Source organism: Lepisma saccharinum, chromosome 25, assembly GCF_977018435.1.
Source record: "Lepisma saccharinum chromosome 25, izLepSacc3.1, whole genome shotgun sequence".
NCBI classification, from domain to species: domain Eukaryota; kingdom Metazoa; phylum Arthropoda; class Insecta; order Zygentoma; family Lepismatidae; genus Lepisma; species Lepisma saccharinum.
The window spans coordinates 53,878,122-53,897,412 of NC_139253.1; the positions used below are offsets into that span (position 1 = coordinate 53,878,122).

At 36.3% G+C, this 19,291-nt stretch overlaps 1 protein-coding gene across 3 annotated transcripts in view; it reads right to left on the bottom strand.

Annotated features, from left to right (window-relative positions):
* Positions 1-19,291, bottom strand: part of ASPP (Ankyrin-repeat, SH3-domain, and Proline-rich-region containing Protein) — a 343,639-nt gene that overhangs the window by 79,340 nt on the left and 245,008 nt on the right. For all 3 annotated transcript variants that reach the window (XM_083111931.1, XM_083111930.1, XM_083111928.1), the window contains one exon: positions 187-460. In XM_083111931.1, coding sequence (XP_082968057.1) covers positions 187-460 — 274 coding nt within the window. The remainder of the gene's footprint in view (positions 1-186; positions 461-19,291) is intronic.

The window sequence follows — 19,291 nt, forward strand, 5'->3', positions numbered from 1 at the left end:
GTTTACTGATTGCTAACATATACAAATTTGCATACCACCACCCCCCCCCCAACAAAAAAAAAACTACCTCCCGAAATGAAATCACAGATACCCCACTGAGTGAGCACCCCCCCCCCCCCCCCAGCTTATATCGCACAGTGGGAAAAAAAACTACGCAAAATTAAGAGAGATGGTAATGATACTTACTGAGGGTCGAGTTGCTCAATTTCTGGTGGTCCACTTGTCCCCTGAGTGCCCTGAGCTTCCTCAGCTTCAGCTCCTGGGCCTCAATCCGCTCCCGGAGGCGCCTCAACCGCTCGTTCTCCGCCGCCATCTGCTGGTGGCGCGACTCCTGCTGCTTCAGGAACTTGAGTCGCTGCTCCTTGGCCACCAGGAGTTGGTGCTGGGAGTCGATCTGTTGCTGCTGCCTGCACGCCATCTCCTGCAGCTCGCTCAGTGTTAGCTCCACCCCGTCTGGCAACTGAAAGCAAAACATTTGGATTAAATTCATTGCTGGTAAAGCACGAGCTCTGTCTCTACTGCTAAACTTGATAGGTAATACGTATAAAACAAAATTTGGAATTTCATTTCCTCAAAAATTTGGATACGAATTAGTACAAAGAAAAATAAGTATAGTGGAACCACAAGCAAAAAAGCCTGCGCAGACCCGCGACTCCTGTGCACCGTACTCCCGCGTGGAGGGGAGGGGCAGAATGAAGCTTATTTATGACCCGAGTTGAACCGATGGAGGGAAAGGTGCGCGAAGACTTTTGGTCGAAGGTTATTTTCTTTGTGGTCGCTCTATATACAAATAAACACAAGCATCGAAATTCAGCTGCAAGATGAGATTAGAATTATAAATTTGATTTTCCAGTCTGGGTAGCTTTGAGTTTGAGTTTATGCACAGATATTTTAATCAGGACTGAGCATACAATTTAAAGTGGGACCCGAAATATTATATGTCTCGTGGGGTATCGAATCGGGACCCCTTCATTACAAGGTGACGGAATTACCAGTACGCTCTTGGGGAAGGGTGTGCTGTTGGAAGAGAGGTTGACATTTTGATACCTTCTCAGTAGGTTACCTCTTAAACGCAAAAGAAATCATAATTCAGGCTGGTCCCGGGTTCGATACCCGGTATAGGCACATAGTGATCCAGTCCCAATTAGCCTTTCAGTGCATAAAGCGGACTTAAAAACAAACTCAAACTTAATCCAGATTGTCAAATTTCATAACATAATATCTGCAGGTTTCGATGTATTTATACACTAGAATTTTCATGTTCTGAAGAAGAATAAAGAAAAAAAAACTCTCAGGTAGGAGTTTACTTGCGTTGAATGAAGAAATGTGGATACAATGTAAAAATTCGGCTGTATGGTTTGGTAAGCATTGTGTAGAAAGTAACTGCCGAATGCGAAAAGTATCCATTGCAATTTTGCTGACTCTAAGCACTGTAACTAATAAATATATCCAGAACGTATGCAACACATTTAAGAAATTTGATGATAAATTTGGTTTCTTAGTAGTCATGGCCACTGATAAACGAGAGCGTAGTGTCAAACACAAAATATTTTTTGGCGAGAAACTTTTATTTTGTGAACTGTGATTGAAACTCATTTCATTAACTCGATAGCTGCAGCAGTAGAGGATTTCATGATGAGAGTTCAGCTCCCTCACGACATACAGTATGTGAAAATCCGGAAAACAGGTCTAAGAATGAAAAACCTTTGATCAACTGGAGGTTCAGTGTAGCAGTAAGAAACTGCTAACAATTATCAACAATTCCAACTGCAATTCACAAGAACGTGTTCCAGACAAAGTGAAGCACTATATCCACATTTCTAGTTCAAACAATCCCAAAATGTAACAACGGAACTCAAGTCAATAGGGGGCAAACGGCACATGTGAATGAAAGCACCATGAAAACTCATTAATCATTCAGAGCCTAAAGATGGTTTCATTTTCTTGGATCAGGCTCTCATCAAGTTTCTGAAAGGGTCTGAAATCCCCAGTTCGGGTCAATTATGTAGTTGCCTGCAATGGCTAAAGGCACTTTGGTACTTGTAAGAGAAATGATGTAAGGATATTATCTTCGTGCACGTTAACTTTATCGCATACACACTTAAGTTGGCAAATTCTCCTGTCGGAATATTATAAACACAGAGGGCTTAGAATTCGTTTGGTGTAGCAGTCTGCATTATGCTTGTGGACATTTTCTTTACTTGTTTTGGAAGAAAATAAGAATCGTACCGAGAGAGGATCGATTGAGTTTGTGCTTTAGGTCTACTTTATGCACAGAAAGGCTAATCGGGACTGGAACTACAGTATAAAGTAGGGTCCAAACCATTATGTGCTTCCACCCGGGACCACTCGATTACAAGGCGACGACGCTACCACTGTGCCATCGTGGTATTTGCCTGATATTTTGAATATTCTCATTACAAACTTTCTAGCAACATCTGTGAATCTGTGCTGCGTAGATGAATACAATCAAGATCAAATTAATTTCTTGAGGGTCCGTAGCGTTGAAACGATGCAGAGCTGTTTGACCAGAGGTGATCATTTTCGTTTAACTTCCCTCACCCTCAACTAGCCTTTCACACTCACCGTCACACATTCTCACAAGTCATCGGATGATGAGGGTGACGTCTGAACTCTTAGGGGTCGCCCCCCAAAGGATGACCACCTCGTGTGTTTTACTACACTACATGCTGTATTATACTATACATATAATATATATAATATACATAGACTCGAGACGAGATATTCTCACACACGAGACAAGACTGATAAGTTTCGTCTTGTCTTGAATCGATAACCCCTACAGAAGAAATGCACACTGAATGGAAAAAAGACAAGAGTTATAAAAACAACAACATTGAATTACAAAACTGAATATAGATACATAATTCTGTACGAAATGCAAAGGATACCGGATTAAGATATTTTCAGTGTACGTGTACTTTAAGAACCGGCGTTATGTTCCACTTACACGCGATATGAGAACATATACAAATTGGCAAATATGTGGCCTAGGTGTTTTGTTGGTTGTTAATACTCACTCGCGTGCGCTATTCAAGATACATTTATTCATCTTCGGAGAAACCATGAAAGTGTCTCAAAGTGGTAAATCAATCGTGCGAATGATAAAATACAGGACATCTATGTTTGATTACACTCTGCTTTGGGTCATGACATGAGCGACCTTGGAACAGAGCTATACTTCAAGAGAAACAGATGGCAAGAAAGCGATTTTTCACAATGGGCTTACTGGAAGAGGCGCCACGTAATGTCATCAATTACAAAGGATACAACTTGGTTTGACAAGGGCGGACCCTCTTTCTTGCGGTTGCCAATGATTTTTGCCCTTGGCGAGAATTGCAGCGGGAAGAACGGCAGGAGTCGGAACAAGAATCAAATTTCGGACAAACAGACTTGACCTGATCCGATTTAAATGTGCCATTAGCTTTGGTCAAGCGTTCTCCCATGACAGCCACGCTACTCAAACATTGCGGTCCTCGAGGGAGAAGTGGCAAGTAGGGTCGAGTGTGGCCAGCAGACACAGGAAATCATAGGTTGAAATGGGTTTTTACGTTTATGGTTGCATTAAGTGATTTCGACGGCGACCTTCACGATGGAAACGGGAACTAATGACATTTCCTACTTCATCAGAAGTAGTAGAGGAACGGGATAACGTCGGTCGCTGCATGGGTGGTCTTTAATTTGCACGTATTTATAACTAATTTGCACGGGTTTTAATTAATTTGCGCGTACTTAGAACTAATTCGCACGTATGTAGAATACTTTACATTTATGTATTTGCATGTTTATAACTTTTTATGAATATATAATTATTTATTTTATGAAAAATATGTATATAGCAGGTAATTAGAGGTACTAAACGCTATGCATATGGTTTTATATTCATTACTGCAAAGTATGTAATGTATAAAATGTTAATAATTAATGTTTATAATATTGAAAATAAGATTTTATGGTTTATGAACCGCTATGAAAGGTGGTAATGGTACGAAAGAAGACGGTCCCGGTACTCGAACCCGCGATATGTAATGTTATTAATTAGTACTATGTAATAATGTTATATGGCATGTAATATATTGAGCGGAGACGAACTATGTATAACGTGTGAGCTGAGTCTGATGCCAGACAGAGAGAATGAATTAATATTCCGCGCAGGTAGGGGAGAAAGGAATTTGGGGAGTGTGCGTTCAAGGTCAAATGACGTCACAACGTCAGAACCCGATTGACCAATCAGAACCGGTTTTTCCAAGGTTAACCAGTACGCAAGAACAGGAGAAAGGTATGCAATGCCGTAGGGCAGGGGAGGGATTCAACCAGACAACAAAGGATGTCTGGAAATGCGCAGCAAGGGTCAAATCTCTGAAGCTATGCGTCGCTTGTAGAACCGGTTTCCGCCGCCAATTAATATTCCGCTCAGGTTTGCCTTCAAGGCACAGGACGCTTTAGCGCAGGTTTTTTTTATCTGTACTATGAAGAAGGGAGAGCTATTAGGGACGGGGCCTACAGTTTTCACCATTTGCTTTTATCACGGGGTAACGAACCTAGGACCCTTTGATTATTGATTTAGGTAGTAAATGTATGTTACTGTGTGCTATTTAACTTAATTTTGAGTTTATTTTTTACCAAACTTTGACTTTATGTCAAACATTTTCACAGCTTATCCTTATTTTTACAAAAATAACACTATTTAGGCAACATTTTTTATTAAATTTTGGACTCGCAAAGATATTTTTACAACTTTTTAACTTATTATTTTACAATTTTATGTTAATTTTTTACCAAAATAACACTATTTGTACTATTCAGGCAACACTTTTATTAAATTTTGGACTCAAAGACATTTTTTCAACTTTTAACTTATTATTTTACAACTTTATATTAATTTTTTACCAAAATAACACTATTTGTACTAATCAGGCAACATTTTTTATTAAATTTTGTATTTACAAAGAGATTTTTTCAACTTTTAATTTATTATTTACAAGTTTAGGCTTATTTTTATCAAAATAACACAATTCTATCTGTTCAGGAAAGACTTTTAAGTTACATTTTCGACACACAAAGTGTGTGTTCTCAACTTCTATCTGTTTATTTCACAAGTTTAGGCTTATTATTACCAAAATAATACAATTCAATCTGTTCAGGAAAGACTTTTAGTCGCATTTTCGACACACAGAGTGTGTGATCTCAACTTCTATCTGTTTATTTCACAAGTTTAGGCTTATTATTACCAAAATAATACAATTCAATCTGTTCAGGAAAGACTTTTAGTCGCATTTTCGACACACAAAGTGTGTGTTCTCAACTTCTATCTGTTTATTTCACAAGTTTAGGCTTATTATTACTCAAATAACACAATTCTATCTGTTCAGGAAAGATTTTTAGTTACATTTTCGACACACAAAGTGTGTGTTCTCAACTTTTATTTGTTTATTTTACAAGTTTAGCCTAATATTTACTCAAATAACACGATTTGAACGTGTTTTTTATTACATTTTGGACACACACACACACACAAACATTCACAGACACACACACAGACACACCATCACACACACACACACACATATCCACACACACACACACGCACACACAGAGAGAGAAAGAGAGAGAGAGAGAGATTTTTTCCAAGTTTAGGTTTCTTTCCACTCAAATAACACAATTTAGATGTGTTTTGAATTATATTTTGGATGCAAAAGTATGTTTTGACAAGTTCTATCCTTTTATTTTACAAGTTTAGGCTTATTATTACTCAAATAACACAATTTAATCCAGTCAGGAAGGATTTGTTATTATATTTTGGATGCACAAAGAGATGTTTTCAACTTTTTTACTGATTTTTTTGCAGGGTATGTATTAATTTGTATTTATTTTGTTTCGTATCATATATACATTTACAAATTTTTAATTTAGAGTTTAGTATTTATTTAATTTTTTTCAAAAACACTAAAAAAAAGTACTTCTAGCTAAAATGTAAGCCACAGAATATATTATTATTATTATTATTATTATTAGGGTTTACTGATTTCCACTATGCTATTTTTGGTTCTGTATTTCTATATGTATTTATTTAGGTCCGGTTACGCCTGCTACGTAGGAAAGTTTGTTTATTTTAGAGTTTGCTGAGTATTTTGTTACTTTTATACTAGGTAAAGTTTTCTAAATATATCAGGTAGGGCTCCATCCATATACTTTTGTTTTTGCTGTTTGGAGATGATGCGATCAGCATCACTCTCCATCTGCTTTTTATTTTATGTACCCAATATTATTTTGAGGCTTAGTGAATTCTAGAGCCTATTTATGCAGGAGAGAGGGCTTGAAAATTTTGATCTCAGATAACCCACAACTATTTGTCAGAGTATTTTAAAGGATATTTTATATTTATTATGTGCCACTAGAATATCAAACCTTGCTTAATATTTATGTCTGTAACGCTGTTATTGTATTTCTAGCTAAGCCTTACTGGATAAAGTACACGAAATGTTTATCATTTCGACTATTTACCTTAATACGAGGCCAAATTTTTAGTGTAACGAAAATTATTGTGTGTCTATAAAGACTGAAATTCTTTTACCGAGGGGTCCACAACTGGACGCTTACCAACATTGTTTTTTTTCTTTTTTAAATATAACCATTTATCAATATATTGACAATTCACAGGACAAGACGAAGTTCACACACGACTGACTATATGAACCATAGGTCCACTTGCTAAACTTTTTTTCTATGCTAGAAGAATAATTTAGCCTTATAGCTTTTTTCAAGGTATTTTGAAGTATAACTGGTTTTTTGGGTGCATCAACACTTGGGTTATTTCCATTTGGTTTATTACACTAGGCTACAATCACTATCTGAACACTGAAATCCTCTGATTGAAACTAAAAGCTTAGGCTGTAACTAGGGATTTAGTATGTATATCGACAATTTATAGGACAACACGAACCTTACAAAAGATTGTAGATGATGTAGGCCCACACGCCAGAGCTTTGTTAACCTGCAAGAAGCATTTACAGCTAATGCTACGAGGAAATGAGGTTGATTTTTTACTGTTTCACAAGAATGCTATTTTTTATACACCCAATATTTGCTTTTCAAGTAACTACATGTACCAGAAGCACTTACAGGCCAACTCTAACTAGACTTCGACTTATTCTATATCAGGTGCTAAATTTATAAAGAACTATGATTGTGTATATTTCTGAGGAAGTACGCAAAAGCAGATTACCCGATTAAAGTATCTGAAAAACATATTTTTCTATGCAAGTATATTTTTATTGACTGGATTATTTAACAGATCAAACAGGAAGACTGCAAAATTCATTAAATGTAGTTCTATAGTATAGGTGGTTTCAGAGATATAAAAAGAACAAATATAAGATTTCGCTTTTTTTTGCTTCTGAGGCTAATCGCGACGCTAAGGGTAAATGGCCAGGAAATGTAACGGAGGAGAAACAATCCCAAAAGTTATGGGCTGCATGTAAGTTAATACCACAGAGATATTACAGTAGGTGTAGGTTCTTCCACCAGAACATTTCTATCATAATAATACTGGTTATGCTGTACTGTTAGCTAAAGATGCTGATATTTGAGAAACTTAAAAGCTTATTTGCAAAATTTTAGATAAATAATAATCTGTTAGACTGTAAACATATTTCATATCCATTCTGCAAAAGATCCGATGACAAAATTTAAAAATTGTTATCGTCCAGACAGGGACTCGAACCCTGGACAGATAGGTTAAAAGCCTAACGCTATACCAACTAAGCTATCTGGGCACAAGGTTTTCTTTTTTTGAAAAGTTAGTTATGTTAAGAAATATATTGAAACACTTGAGAACACTTTTGGTCTGGTTCGACAGACAAGGAGACAACATTTCTAAATTTTTACAGACTGGGTGTATTTTTCCACTATAGAGGCCTTCACTATATGTAATTCGAAACGCTAAAGTTCAGCTAGCTTCCAAAATTGAGGTAAAGATTGTGTTTGGCGAGATTAACAAGTTACAATTATATCCAGTTACGGACAAATAAAGCTAAAACTCTTAGATTTACTGTACTAGCCAAGTTTTAGTAATATTTTCTTCACTTTAGTACAAATACCAAAGAAATAGGTATATTTTATTTATAATTTGACAAAATGTACTAGTATTTAATTTACAAAGTTAGGTAAAAAGCAGTATTTTTAAAAATATTGTTACTGCCTTCAAATGTTATGTTATTTAGCCACTAACAACTGATTTACACTGTTTGGCATCCTTTAAATAGGAAAAGAAGGAATTATTTGTTTATTATTTTTACTTTATATTTATATTTATTTAAGAAAACAATTTTACAGTTTAACTTAATTTTAACAAATTGTTACTATTTTATATATCAAAGTTATGTTATTTAGAGTGTATCAAGGCGTATAAAGTTAATATTTGTACTTATCAGTTCAACTAACAATTATATTTTACACACAAAAGATGATGTTTACTGTTAAATTACTTGAATCAGAGAATAATATTTTACAGTAATTGATTCATTCAGCACTAGTCAGTACTTTTATGCTTCAGAAAGTTTTCTTAATTTTCTATTACGCATGCTATTTTGGGCTATTTTTAAAATGTATTTCTAAGGCAAACTGGTTTAATATTCTGCTTATAATGCAAAGTTGACATAGTTTTCGCACAATGCATTGTACATTTGTTATATTCTCTACTTACAATTCAAATATTATGCTTATTTAATGTATAACTAACTAACTCTCTAGCCTTCTTAAACCCGAAGGTTCATGGCTGCAGCATCACATGCCTTTCATCTGTCCCTGTCCTGAGCAAGATCTATATACTCCTTTCCTTCCCTACCAATTTCCTTTTGGTCCATCTCTACATTATCCCTCCATCTTTGTTTTGGTCTTTCTATTGGTCTTTTACCATCAGGTTTCCCAACAAGAATCCTGTATACTCTTCTTTCCTCTCCCATTTGTACCACAGGATCTACACACCTAAGTCTTTTTGATTTAATCATTCTAATAATATCTGGACATGAATACAAATTATGTACTTCCAAATTATGTAACCTTCTCCACTCATCTGTCTCCTCATCTGTTTTAGGTCCAAATATTTTCCTAAGGATTTTATTTTCAAATACTCTCAATTTATGTTCCTTTTTCAATGTAAGGGACCAAGTTTATTTACTGTATTTAACTTTTATTTTTTGTAATTAACAAAAATTAAAAGCTTATACTGTAGTTATTATATCTTTTTCTATCAGCTTATTTTGAAATTAATATTATTAGGTATAGTCTTTGATTTATAACTATATTGCTTTTTTTTATCAATTTATCTAAGAGTACACGCAGACAAACACGTGTGTTCACACTTTTATGTAAATAGATATGCCATTTTTCAATATTTTAGTATGAAGATTGCACTTTAGCTATTTAAGCAAGGGTAGGAAAGGTAGGATTTCTGAGAATTTGTTGAAGGATTTTGTTGTCCAAGTATAGATGAGAACTGAGCTGGGAGACTGTTTTGAACCTTTTCATGAGAGTTTGCATGTGAACTGTATGCAAATTGAGCACTATTGACTGTGCATGCTTCTAAGTTTTGCTGTTATTTTACATCAAGTCTGTGAGACTGTAGTCAGTTTTCCCATTTCAAGTAGTTTTTATTGATTGTATTTGTATATGTTTTGGGGACTTAGCAGTTTTATGTTATGAGGCAGTTTGTTGTAGAATATTTTTACCGGATTGTTTTGAGATATTGAGTGTCTGCTGTTTTACTTGTAATTATTTTCCTTTTTGTGTTGTGTATTTGACTATATTTTGTCCAAGTTCGTAGTATTTAGAATAATTGTTATTGACTTGCAGATGTAGGGAGTAATAATCCTTTGCAAGATGCCCTATACTTTAGTCTGAACATTATTCGTAGTGTTCACTTTTGAACCCTTAGTATTCTTGTAGTATTATTAATGTAGAGGTAAATTAGGCTGAAATGTAGGCATTTTTCTGATAAATTATACTCACTTAGTTGTTTCAGCAGGTAGAAGTTGCATGATGGTTTACTGCTGATGATGTTAATTTGCTCTTTTTATGTACTACGTATGATGTAGCTTACTTGAGTAATTGGAATTTTCTACTGAAAAAAGGATTGCTTGTCTATTTTATTCCTATGTTGTTGAGTTTGTCCATAAGCAAGCCATGTTTCTTACTCTATCCTATGCCTTGGAAGAATCTAGATATATTGTGTTTGCAGTTTTATGTTTCTCTAAGGTTTCAGCTATGTAGTTTTTTAAACTGCAGAATATTAGTCTGTTTACAGTCTAACAGATTATTATTTATCTAAAATTTTGCAAATAAGCTTTTAAGTTTCTCAAATATCAGCATCTTTAGCTAACAGTACAGCATAACCAGTATTATTATGATAGAAATGTTCTGGTGGAAGAACCTACACCTACTGTAATATCTCTGTGGTATTAACTTACATGCAGCCCATAACTTTTGGGATTGTTTCTCCTCCGTTACATTTCCTGGCCATTTACCCTTAGCGTCGCGATTAGCCTCAGAAGCAAAAAAAAGCGAAATCTTATATTTGTTCTTTTTATATCTCTGAAACCACCTATACTATAGAACTACATTTAATGAATTTTGCAGTCTTCCTGTTTGATCTGTTAAATAATCCAGTCAATAAAAATATACTTGCATAGAAAAATATGTTTTTCAGATACTTTAATCGGGTAATCTGCTTTTGCGTACTTCCTCAGAAATATACACAATCATAGTTCTTTATAAATTTAGCACCTGATATAGAATAAGTCGAAGTCTAGTTAGAGTTGGCCTGTAAGTGCTTCTGGTACATGTAGTTACTTGAAAAGCAAATATTGGGTGTATAAAAAATAGCATTCTTGTGAAACAGTAAAAAATCAACCTCATTTCCTCGTAGCATTAGCTGTAAATGCTTCTTGCAGGTTAACAAAGCTCTGGCGTGTGGGCCTACATCAACTACAATCTTTTGTAAGGTTCGTGTTGTCCTATAAATTGTCGATATACATACTAAATCCCTAGTTACAGCCTAAGCTTTTAGTTTCAATCAGAGGATTTCAGTGTTCAGATAGTGATTGTAGCCTAGTGTAATAAACCAAATGGAAATAACCCAAGTGTTGATGCACCCAAAAAACCAGTTATACTTCAAAATACCTTGAAAAAAGCTATAAGGCTAAATTATTCTTCTAGCATAGAAAAAAAGTTTAGCAAGTGGACCTATGGTTCATATAGTCAGTCGTGTGTGAACTTCGTCTTGTCCTGTGAATTGTCAATATATTGATAAATGGTTATATTTAAAAAAGAAAAAAAACAATGTTGGTAAGCGTCCAGTTGTGGACCCCTCGGTAAAAGAATTTCAGTCTTTATAGACACACAATAATTTTCGTTACACTAAAAATTTGGCCTCGTATTAAGGTAAATAGTCGAAATGATAAACATTTCGTGTACTTTATCCAGTAAGGCTTAACTAGAAATACAATAACAGCGTTACAGACATAAAAATTAAGCAAGGTTTGATATTCTAGTGGCACATAATAAATATAAAATATCCTTTAAAATACTCTGACAAATAGTTGTGGGTTATCTGAGATCAAAATTTTCAAGCCCTCTCTCCTGCATAAATAGGCTCTAGAATTCACTAAGCCTCAAAATAATATTGGGTACATAAAATAAAAAGCAGATGGAGAGTGATGCTGATCGCATCATCTCCAAACAGCAAAAACAAAAGTTTATGGATGGAGCCCTACCTGATATATTTAGAAAACTTTACCTAGTATAAAAGTAACAAAATACTCAGCAAACTCTAAAATAAACAAACTTTCCTACGTAGCAGGCGTAACCGGACCTAAATAAATACATATAGAAATACAGAACCAAAAATAGCATAGTGGAAATCAGTAAACCCTAATAATAATAATAATAATAATAATAATATATTCTGTGGCTTACATTTTAGCTAGAAGTACTTTTTTTTAGTGTTTTTGAAAAAAATTAAATAAATACTAAACTCTAAATTAAAAATTTGTAAATGTATATATGATACGAAACAAAATAAATACAAATTAATACATACCCTGCAAAAAAATCAGTAAAAAAGTTGAAAACATCTCTTTGTGCATCCAAAATATAATAACAAATCCTTCCTGACTGGATTAAATTGTGTTATTTGAGTAATAATAAGCCTAAACTTGTAAAATAAAAGGATAGAACTTGTCAAAACATACTTTTGCATCCAAAATATAATTCAAAACACATCTAAATTGTGTTATTTGAGTGGAAAGAAACCTAAACTTGGAAAAAATCTCTCTCTCTCTCTCTTTCTCTCTCTGTGTGTGCGTGTGTGTGTGTGTGGATATGTGTGTGTGTGTGTGTGTGATGGTGTGTCTGTGTGTGTGTCTGTGAATGTTTGTGTGTGTGTGTGTGTCCAAAATGTAATAAAAAACACGTTCAAATCGTGTTATTTGAGTAAATATTAGGCTAAACTTGTAAAATAAACAAATAAAAGTTGAGAACACACACTTTGTGTGTCGAAAATGTAACTAAAAATCTTTCCTGAACAGATAGAATTGTGTTATTTGAGTAATAATAAGCCTAAACTTGTGAAATAAACAGATAGAAGTTGAGAACACACACTTTGTGTGTCGAAAATGCGACTAAAAGTCTTTCCTGAACAGATTGAATTGTATTATTTTGGTAATAATAAGCCTAAACTTGTGAAATAAACAGATAGAAGTTGAGATCACACACTCTGTGTGTCGAAAATGCGACTAAAAGTCTTTCCTGAACAGATCGAATTGTATGATTTTGGTAATAATAAGCCTAAACTTGTGAAATAAACAGATAGAAGTTGAGAACACACACTTTGTGTGTCGAAAATGTAACTTAAAAGTCTTTCCTGAACAGATAGAATTGTGTTATTTTGATAAAAATAAGCCTAAACTTGTAAATAATAAATTGAAAGTTGAAAAAATCTCTTTGCAAATACAAAATTTAATAAAAAATGTTGCCTGATTAGTACAAATAGTGTTATTTTGGTAAAAAATTAATATAAAGTTGTAAAATAATAAGTTAAACGTAGAAAAAATGTCTTTGTGAGTCCAAAATTTAATAAAAAATGTTGCCTGATTAGTACAAATAGTGTTATTTTGGTAAAAAATTAATATAAAGTTGTAAAATAATAAGTTAAACGTAGAAAAAAAAATGTCTTTGTGAGTCCAAAATTTAATAAAAAATGTTGCTTGAATAGTACAAATAGTGTTATTTTGGTAAAAAATTAACTTAAAGTTGTAAAATAATAAGTTAAAAGTTGAAAAAATGTCTTTGAGTCCAAAATTTAATAAAAGTGTTGCCTGAATAGTACAAATAGTGTTATTTTGGTAAAAAATTAACATAAAATTGTAAAATAATAAGTTAAAAAGTTGTAAAAATATCTTTGCGAGTCCAAAATTTAATAAAAAATGTTGCCTAAATAGTGTTATTTTTGTAAAAATAAGGATAAGCTGTGAAAATGTTTGACATAAAGTCAAAGTTTGGTAAAAAATAAACTCAAAATTAAGTTAAATAGCACACAGTAACATACATTTACTACCTAAATCAATAATCAAAGGGTCCTAGGTTCGTTACCCCGTGATAAAAGCAAATGGTGAAAACTGTAGGCCCCGTCCCTAATAGCTCTCCCTTCTTCATAGTACAGATAAAAAAAACCTGCGCTAAAGCGTCCTGTGCCTTGAAGGCAAACCTGAGCGGAATATTAATTGGCGGCGGAAACCGGTTCTACAAGCGACGCATAGCTTCAGAGATTTGACCCTTGCTGCGCATTTCCAGACATCCTTTGTTGTCTGGTTGAATCCCTCCCCTGCCCTACGGCATTGCATACCTTTCTCCTGTTCTTGCGTACTGGTTAACCTTGGAAAAACCGGTTCTGATTGGTCAATCGGGTTCTGACGTTGTGACGTCATTTGACCTTGAACGCACACTCCCCAAATTCCTTTCTCCCCTACCTGCGCGGAATATTAATTCATTCTCTCTGTCTGGCATCAGACTCAGCTCACACGTTATACATAGTTCGTCTCCGCTCAATATATTACATGCCATATAACATTATTACATAGTACTAATTAATAACATTACATATCGCGGGTTCGAGTACCGGGACCGTCTTCTTTCGTACCATTACCACCTTTCATAGCGGTTCATAAACCATAAAATCTTATTTTCAATATTATAAACATTAATTATTAACATTTTATACATTACATACTTTGCAGTAATGAATATAAAACCATATGCATAGCGTTTAGTACCTCTAATTACCTGCTATATACATATTTTTCATAAAATAAATAATTATATATTCATAAAAAGTTATAAACATGCAAATACATAAATGTAAAGTATTCTACATACGTGCGAATTAGTTCTAAGTACGCGCAAATTAATTAAAACCCGTGCAAATTAGTTATAAATACGTGCAAATTAAAGACCACCCATGCAGCGACCGACGTTATCCCGTTCCTCTACTACTATCAGAATCTGTTGTTCAACCGATATATATCGTTGATCAAAAGCAAGCACTTGATACAAACTGCCAAGCTACCATTACACGAAACGAAAAAATCTGTCATCAGGGAAGGGATTTATATATCTATACATATCTATCTTCATATGATGCTAAAATCAATGTTATTTTGTATTTTTATTTCTTTACGAATTGTGGCACGTAAGCTCGAAGAACGCTATTTTTACTTTTCATACATTAGTTTTTTCGCACACATTTTCAAACCTTTTCCGACAAATTTATGCTATTACTATATATTCCCCTTCTTGTATTAAATATAGTCCACGCGTTTACTTCGTTAACGTGGGTGGGGATAAATAGCGGGCGAGTTGTTTTCGTCTAATCACACTCAACCTTCAGACAATGGACGCAGCTGTCATTATGCTCGTCTAAACTTTGTACCAGCTAACTGTAGACCAGGCGAACGAGAACAAGTCTCTGCGCAAGTAGTGACGCGAGACGGCTCCACCAATGAACAGTGAGAGAAACGGGATTGCGTAATGGACGACGGGAGTTACCCGATTTCTTGTAAGCGTTGCAAACTTTTGAAAATTATAATACCGAACGCACATGGCATTTTTACCTCCAGGCCCGTACGATTGGTTTAAGAATTTCTTAGGGAAATATTAGGGATAAAACTGCAAGAGCAACTTTTGACAAGCCGTGCATTTAGCGTACGAAAATTTCCGTACATGTACGGTCAGGACCTACGGTTGGCAACGCTGCGCTTTCACCACTCAATTTTCCTCCTCCTCCTCCGCCATGCGCGGCCCTGCTCTACATAGCTGGGACAGGGTATACTCCACGTGGAGTCTCAGTCACATGACTGCGGATACGCTGTTGCCTTACTTTACAACTTTAATGCGGAGACCGTGGGAAGGTGCTATAGTGCAGGAGGCCTTAGAAAGATCGCTTCGCGGGCTTACAGCAGACGACAATATGGGGTGTGTCTGCAAGAACCAATCAGGTCCGCGAATGAGCGAGCCCGGTTGCCACAGCTACCTCGCTGCACCCTTCTGGAAGGGTGAGTGACCTCTGTGTCATGCTACCTCGGCCTGTTTGTTCGGCTGAGGAGCAGACGACACGAGAGTATCGGCAATAGTGTGCGAGCGACGTCTGCTGTTAGCCCGCGAAACGCTCTTTCTAAGGCCTCCTGCACTATAGTGCGGGGGAGGGACAAGGTGGCATAGAGTAGATGTGTGGCAACACTGTGCGTTGAATGTGATTGTTGCAGCTGGTGGGCGCGCTCCGTGGACTTCAAAGCCAGCCGGTCGTTAACGTAGCTAGCGCGTCGACTATACCAAATGTTCTCTATTCATCTACACTCTATTCGTTTTCTATGATATTTATTTTGAATCTTGACAATAGACAAATGCATCTGTTATTCTATCATTCTTGCCAACAATAGTGGTCTGCATTATGTTCGATAGTTTTTGTTGTGTTTTGACTATAGCTCTCTGATGACCTTCTTTGTCTCAATTCCAAGTGGCCCTTAACATATAACGAACACAGAGGGCTTAATCGATTCTTAAGGGTAAAATTGCTCTGTGTTCATTTCGTACAGTCCTCGTTTCCAGTCATAACGGCTTAGTTAATAGAGATACGACATTCATTTGGAACGTTTCGCAAGTGAGCAAGACAGCATTTAGGAAATGGAGGCTCGTTCTTGCCTTCCCTTTTATGGGTCGTAATTAGTCATTGTGAGGAACTCAATCGTTCTAATCCCGTCGTACCTGATCCAATATTTAAACTTCTTCAACAAACAACCTGCCAAGAATGATACAACAGAATCATCCAAACCTCTGAAATAAAAAAAGCCGTATTCTTTTAAAACCTCTCTCTTTGATTAAGTCTTTCCGTTGGGATCTAAACTTAATATCGAAGTCCATCTGCCATTGTTGACACCCTGGTATCGGTTTACGGTTAGATTTGCGAAATGAAGGAGTTTCGAAATGCAGTTACGCACTTAAATATTTTGAAAATAATTCTATATGCACCAAGAAGCGCACGGGTAAGTAAAAGCATATAATGGAATAAAAGTTATCAAGTGATGAGTTTCGAAATCTAAGCACAAACTTTACAAATCAGTTCTGGCTAATGTAAACTAGTTTTCCTATCCGTATCTATCGATATACACACATAAATGCACACGCACACATATTTGATGCTATATTGCTAAAGATCCGAATATGATGGATATAATAATATATCTCCGAAAGAATAGCTTACTGTCGACTACCGATTTGTCTCAATAAATATCTGCACAATGTGAATGTAGCAACATAACTTGTATACTGCAGTTATTTGTTATAATTCATCGTTGAAATGTAACGGGCAATGCAATGAAATGACATATTGTAAAGGGAATCATGAAAAACACATCATACAAGGTGATATAGTAAGGTTTATGAAGTTAAGACGATTTGGTTGACCAGGGCATGCGGAGTGTACAGTCATGGAAAAAAGTTCTTCCCCATAAGGCTTTAATAGGAGCAAGTAATGCAGGAGGGTAGGCAACACATATTGCACCCTTCGATGATCGGGTGATTTTGCCTGTCTTAACACCGAGAAATGTGTTCCACGCGAAGGTCAACATGACAGGAAAGTAAAGAGGGTCACGTGACTATTGGTTACGTGGAGTGTTGTGCTTCTCCACGTCCCCAGTTCTTGATCCACATTGCAGAAAAAGTAGAGCTGCATGCAATATATGAAAATAGGTTGTTTTCAACTACAAGCTTAATTATGATTTTCCCAATTGTAAATCTATCAGACGTGTCTCCCGATTTAGTCGGGACAGTCTTTTACTTTGAATTCCTGTTTTTTCATAGGCGTAACTTGACGGGAGCAGAAAGGGCATTTGTAACCCCCCCCCAAAAAATCAGGTTTCTTAAAGCTGCTAAAACAGGAATTAAATACTATGATTTGACGCGTCCAAAAAAAGTATTATATTGAAAGATTGTTCCCAAATACGTAGATAGCAATTTAATACTTTGAAAGTGTCTCAGATTTGTTTATTATGTCACATCTTAGTGTGGCACAGGTCTACTACAAAAGTGGAATTTCGTAACAGAAATATGAACCCACTCCTTTTATTTCGTAGCCGATTTCATCTTGAAACTGAAATTAAGAATATTAGTTAACAAGGTAAAAAGGTAAAGTGTTCCCCTGTGCATAGCACCACGCCATGAAGGCGTATAGGGGGTGTGGGGGTAACGCCCCACACTTTCTTGATTCGTTCGTGAGTGGGGGTGATGTGATCAGCATCACGCCCCTGACCGCCTTTACCCCCCAGGGTTTCCCCCAGGTACCCATGTTATTCGACGCTGGGTAGACACCGGGACCGCTTCCACCGTTAACAAGGTCATTGGTAAACAATAAAAAAATGTGTTAGACCCAATTCTTTAATACCTTATCATAATCTTTATCGCAATTTTAAATTTTGTTGTAAGTCCACTTTATGCAAAAAAAGGTAAAGTTCTCACCTGTGCTTAGCGCTACGCCATGAAGGCGTATAGGGGGTGTGGGGGTAACGCCCCACACTTTCTTGATTCGTTCGTGAGTGGGGGTGATGTGATCAGCATCACGCCGCCCCATACTTTCTTGATTCGTTCGTGAGTGGGGGGTGATGTGATCAGCATCACGCCCCTGACCGCCTTTACCCCCAGGGTTTCCCCCAGGTATCCACGTCATTCGACGCTGGGTGGGCGCCGGGGCCGCTTCCAACGTTAGAAAAGTTCCCGGGCTTGAACCGGCCGGGGATCGAACCCGGGGCCTATAGCATGGTAGTCAGACGCGTTACCGACTGAGTCACCGGCACAGATAGACTAATCTGAACTGCATACAGTTTAAAGTGGGATCCGAACCACTATGTGCGATCACCTGGTATCGTACCCGAGACCCCTTGATTACAAGGCCTTACCACTACGCGATCAGTGAGGCGCACACAATCTTTGTATTGCGACCTTTTTAAACCTATATGTATCATATAAGAGGTTGTTTAACGTTGCTATGCCTCTATGGATTATATATAGCCAGTATTCGAGCACATAGCGTCAGGTTTCATAGAATATAAGCTTCTCTTGCATGTTTATGGTTTCCTGTCTGCAGTAGAAAAACTGGCAGGTTCCCGTAGCTTTTCTTTCAATAGTCTTCCAATGGTTGCATATCATATCACTCAAATTTGATTCATTCGTTGCGAACACAATCTCACCCTGACGTCATTCCTCCCGCTTTCCTTACAACCCTTGGCGAGGAGGGAGGAGAAAGGAAAGAGGGGGAGGAAACACTGCTTTTCAGGCGCGGTGATTCCGTGCCCAGGGTAAGCTCCTTCTTGTGAGAGTCCACCGGTCGCACTCTCAACCTTGAGAGCCTTTTCCGTTCCCTCCGCTCAACTAGGGAAAACATACCCGGTAGAGTGCGAAGAACAGGAAAACTGAATAACATGGGCAAACCAATTCTACGCTAATTTTCACTTTACATTTGCTTCTGTCTTGCTGATTTCTGTTACTTGAACATAAATTTATCAAAAGGGAAAAGCTTAAATATTGAAGATGAAGCAAACTGAATTAAAATTCAAGGTTTAAGCAATTAAAGCACCTATTTGCTGACTCCCCCCATCCTTGTATTTACAAAAATAGTGATTGTTTCTCCTCTCTAATCTTCAAAAGCAGCGAGAATACTTATCTCACG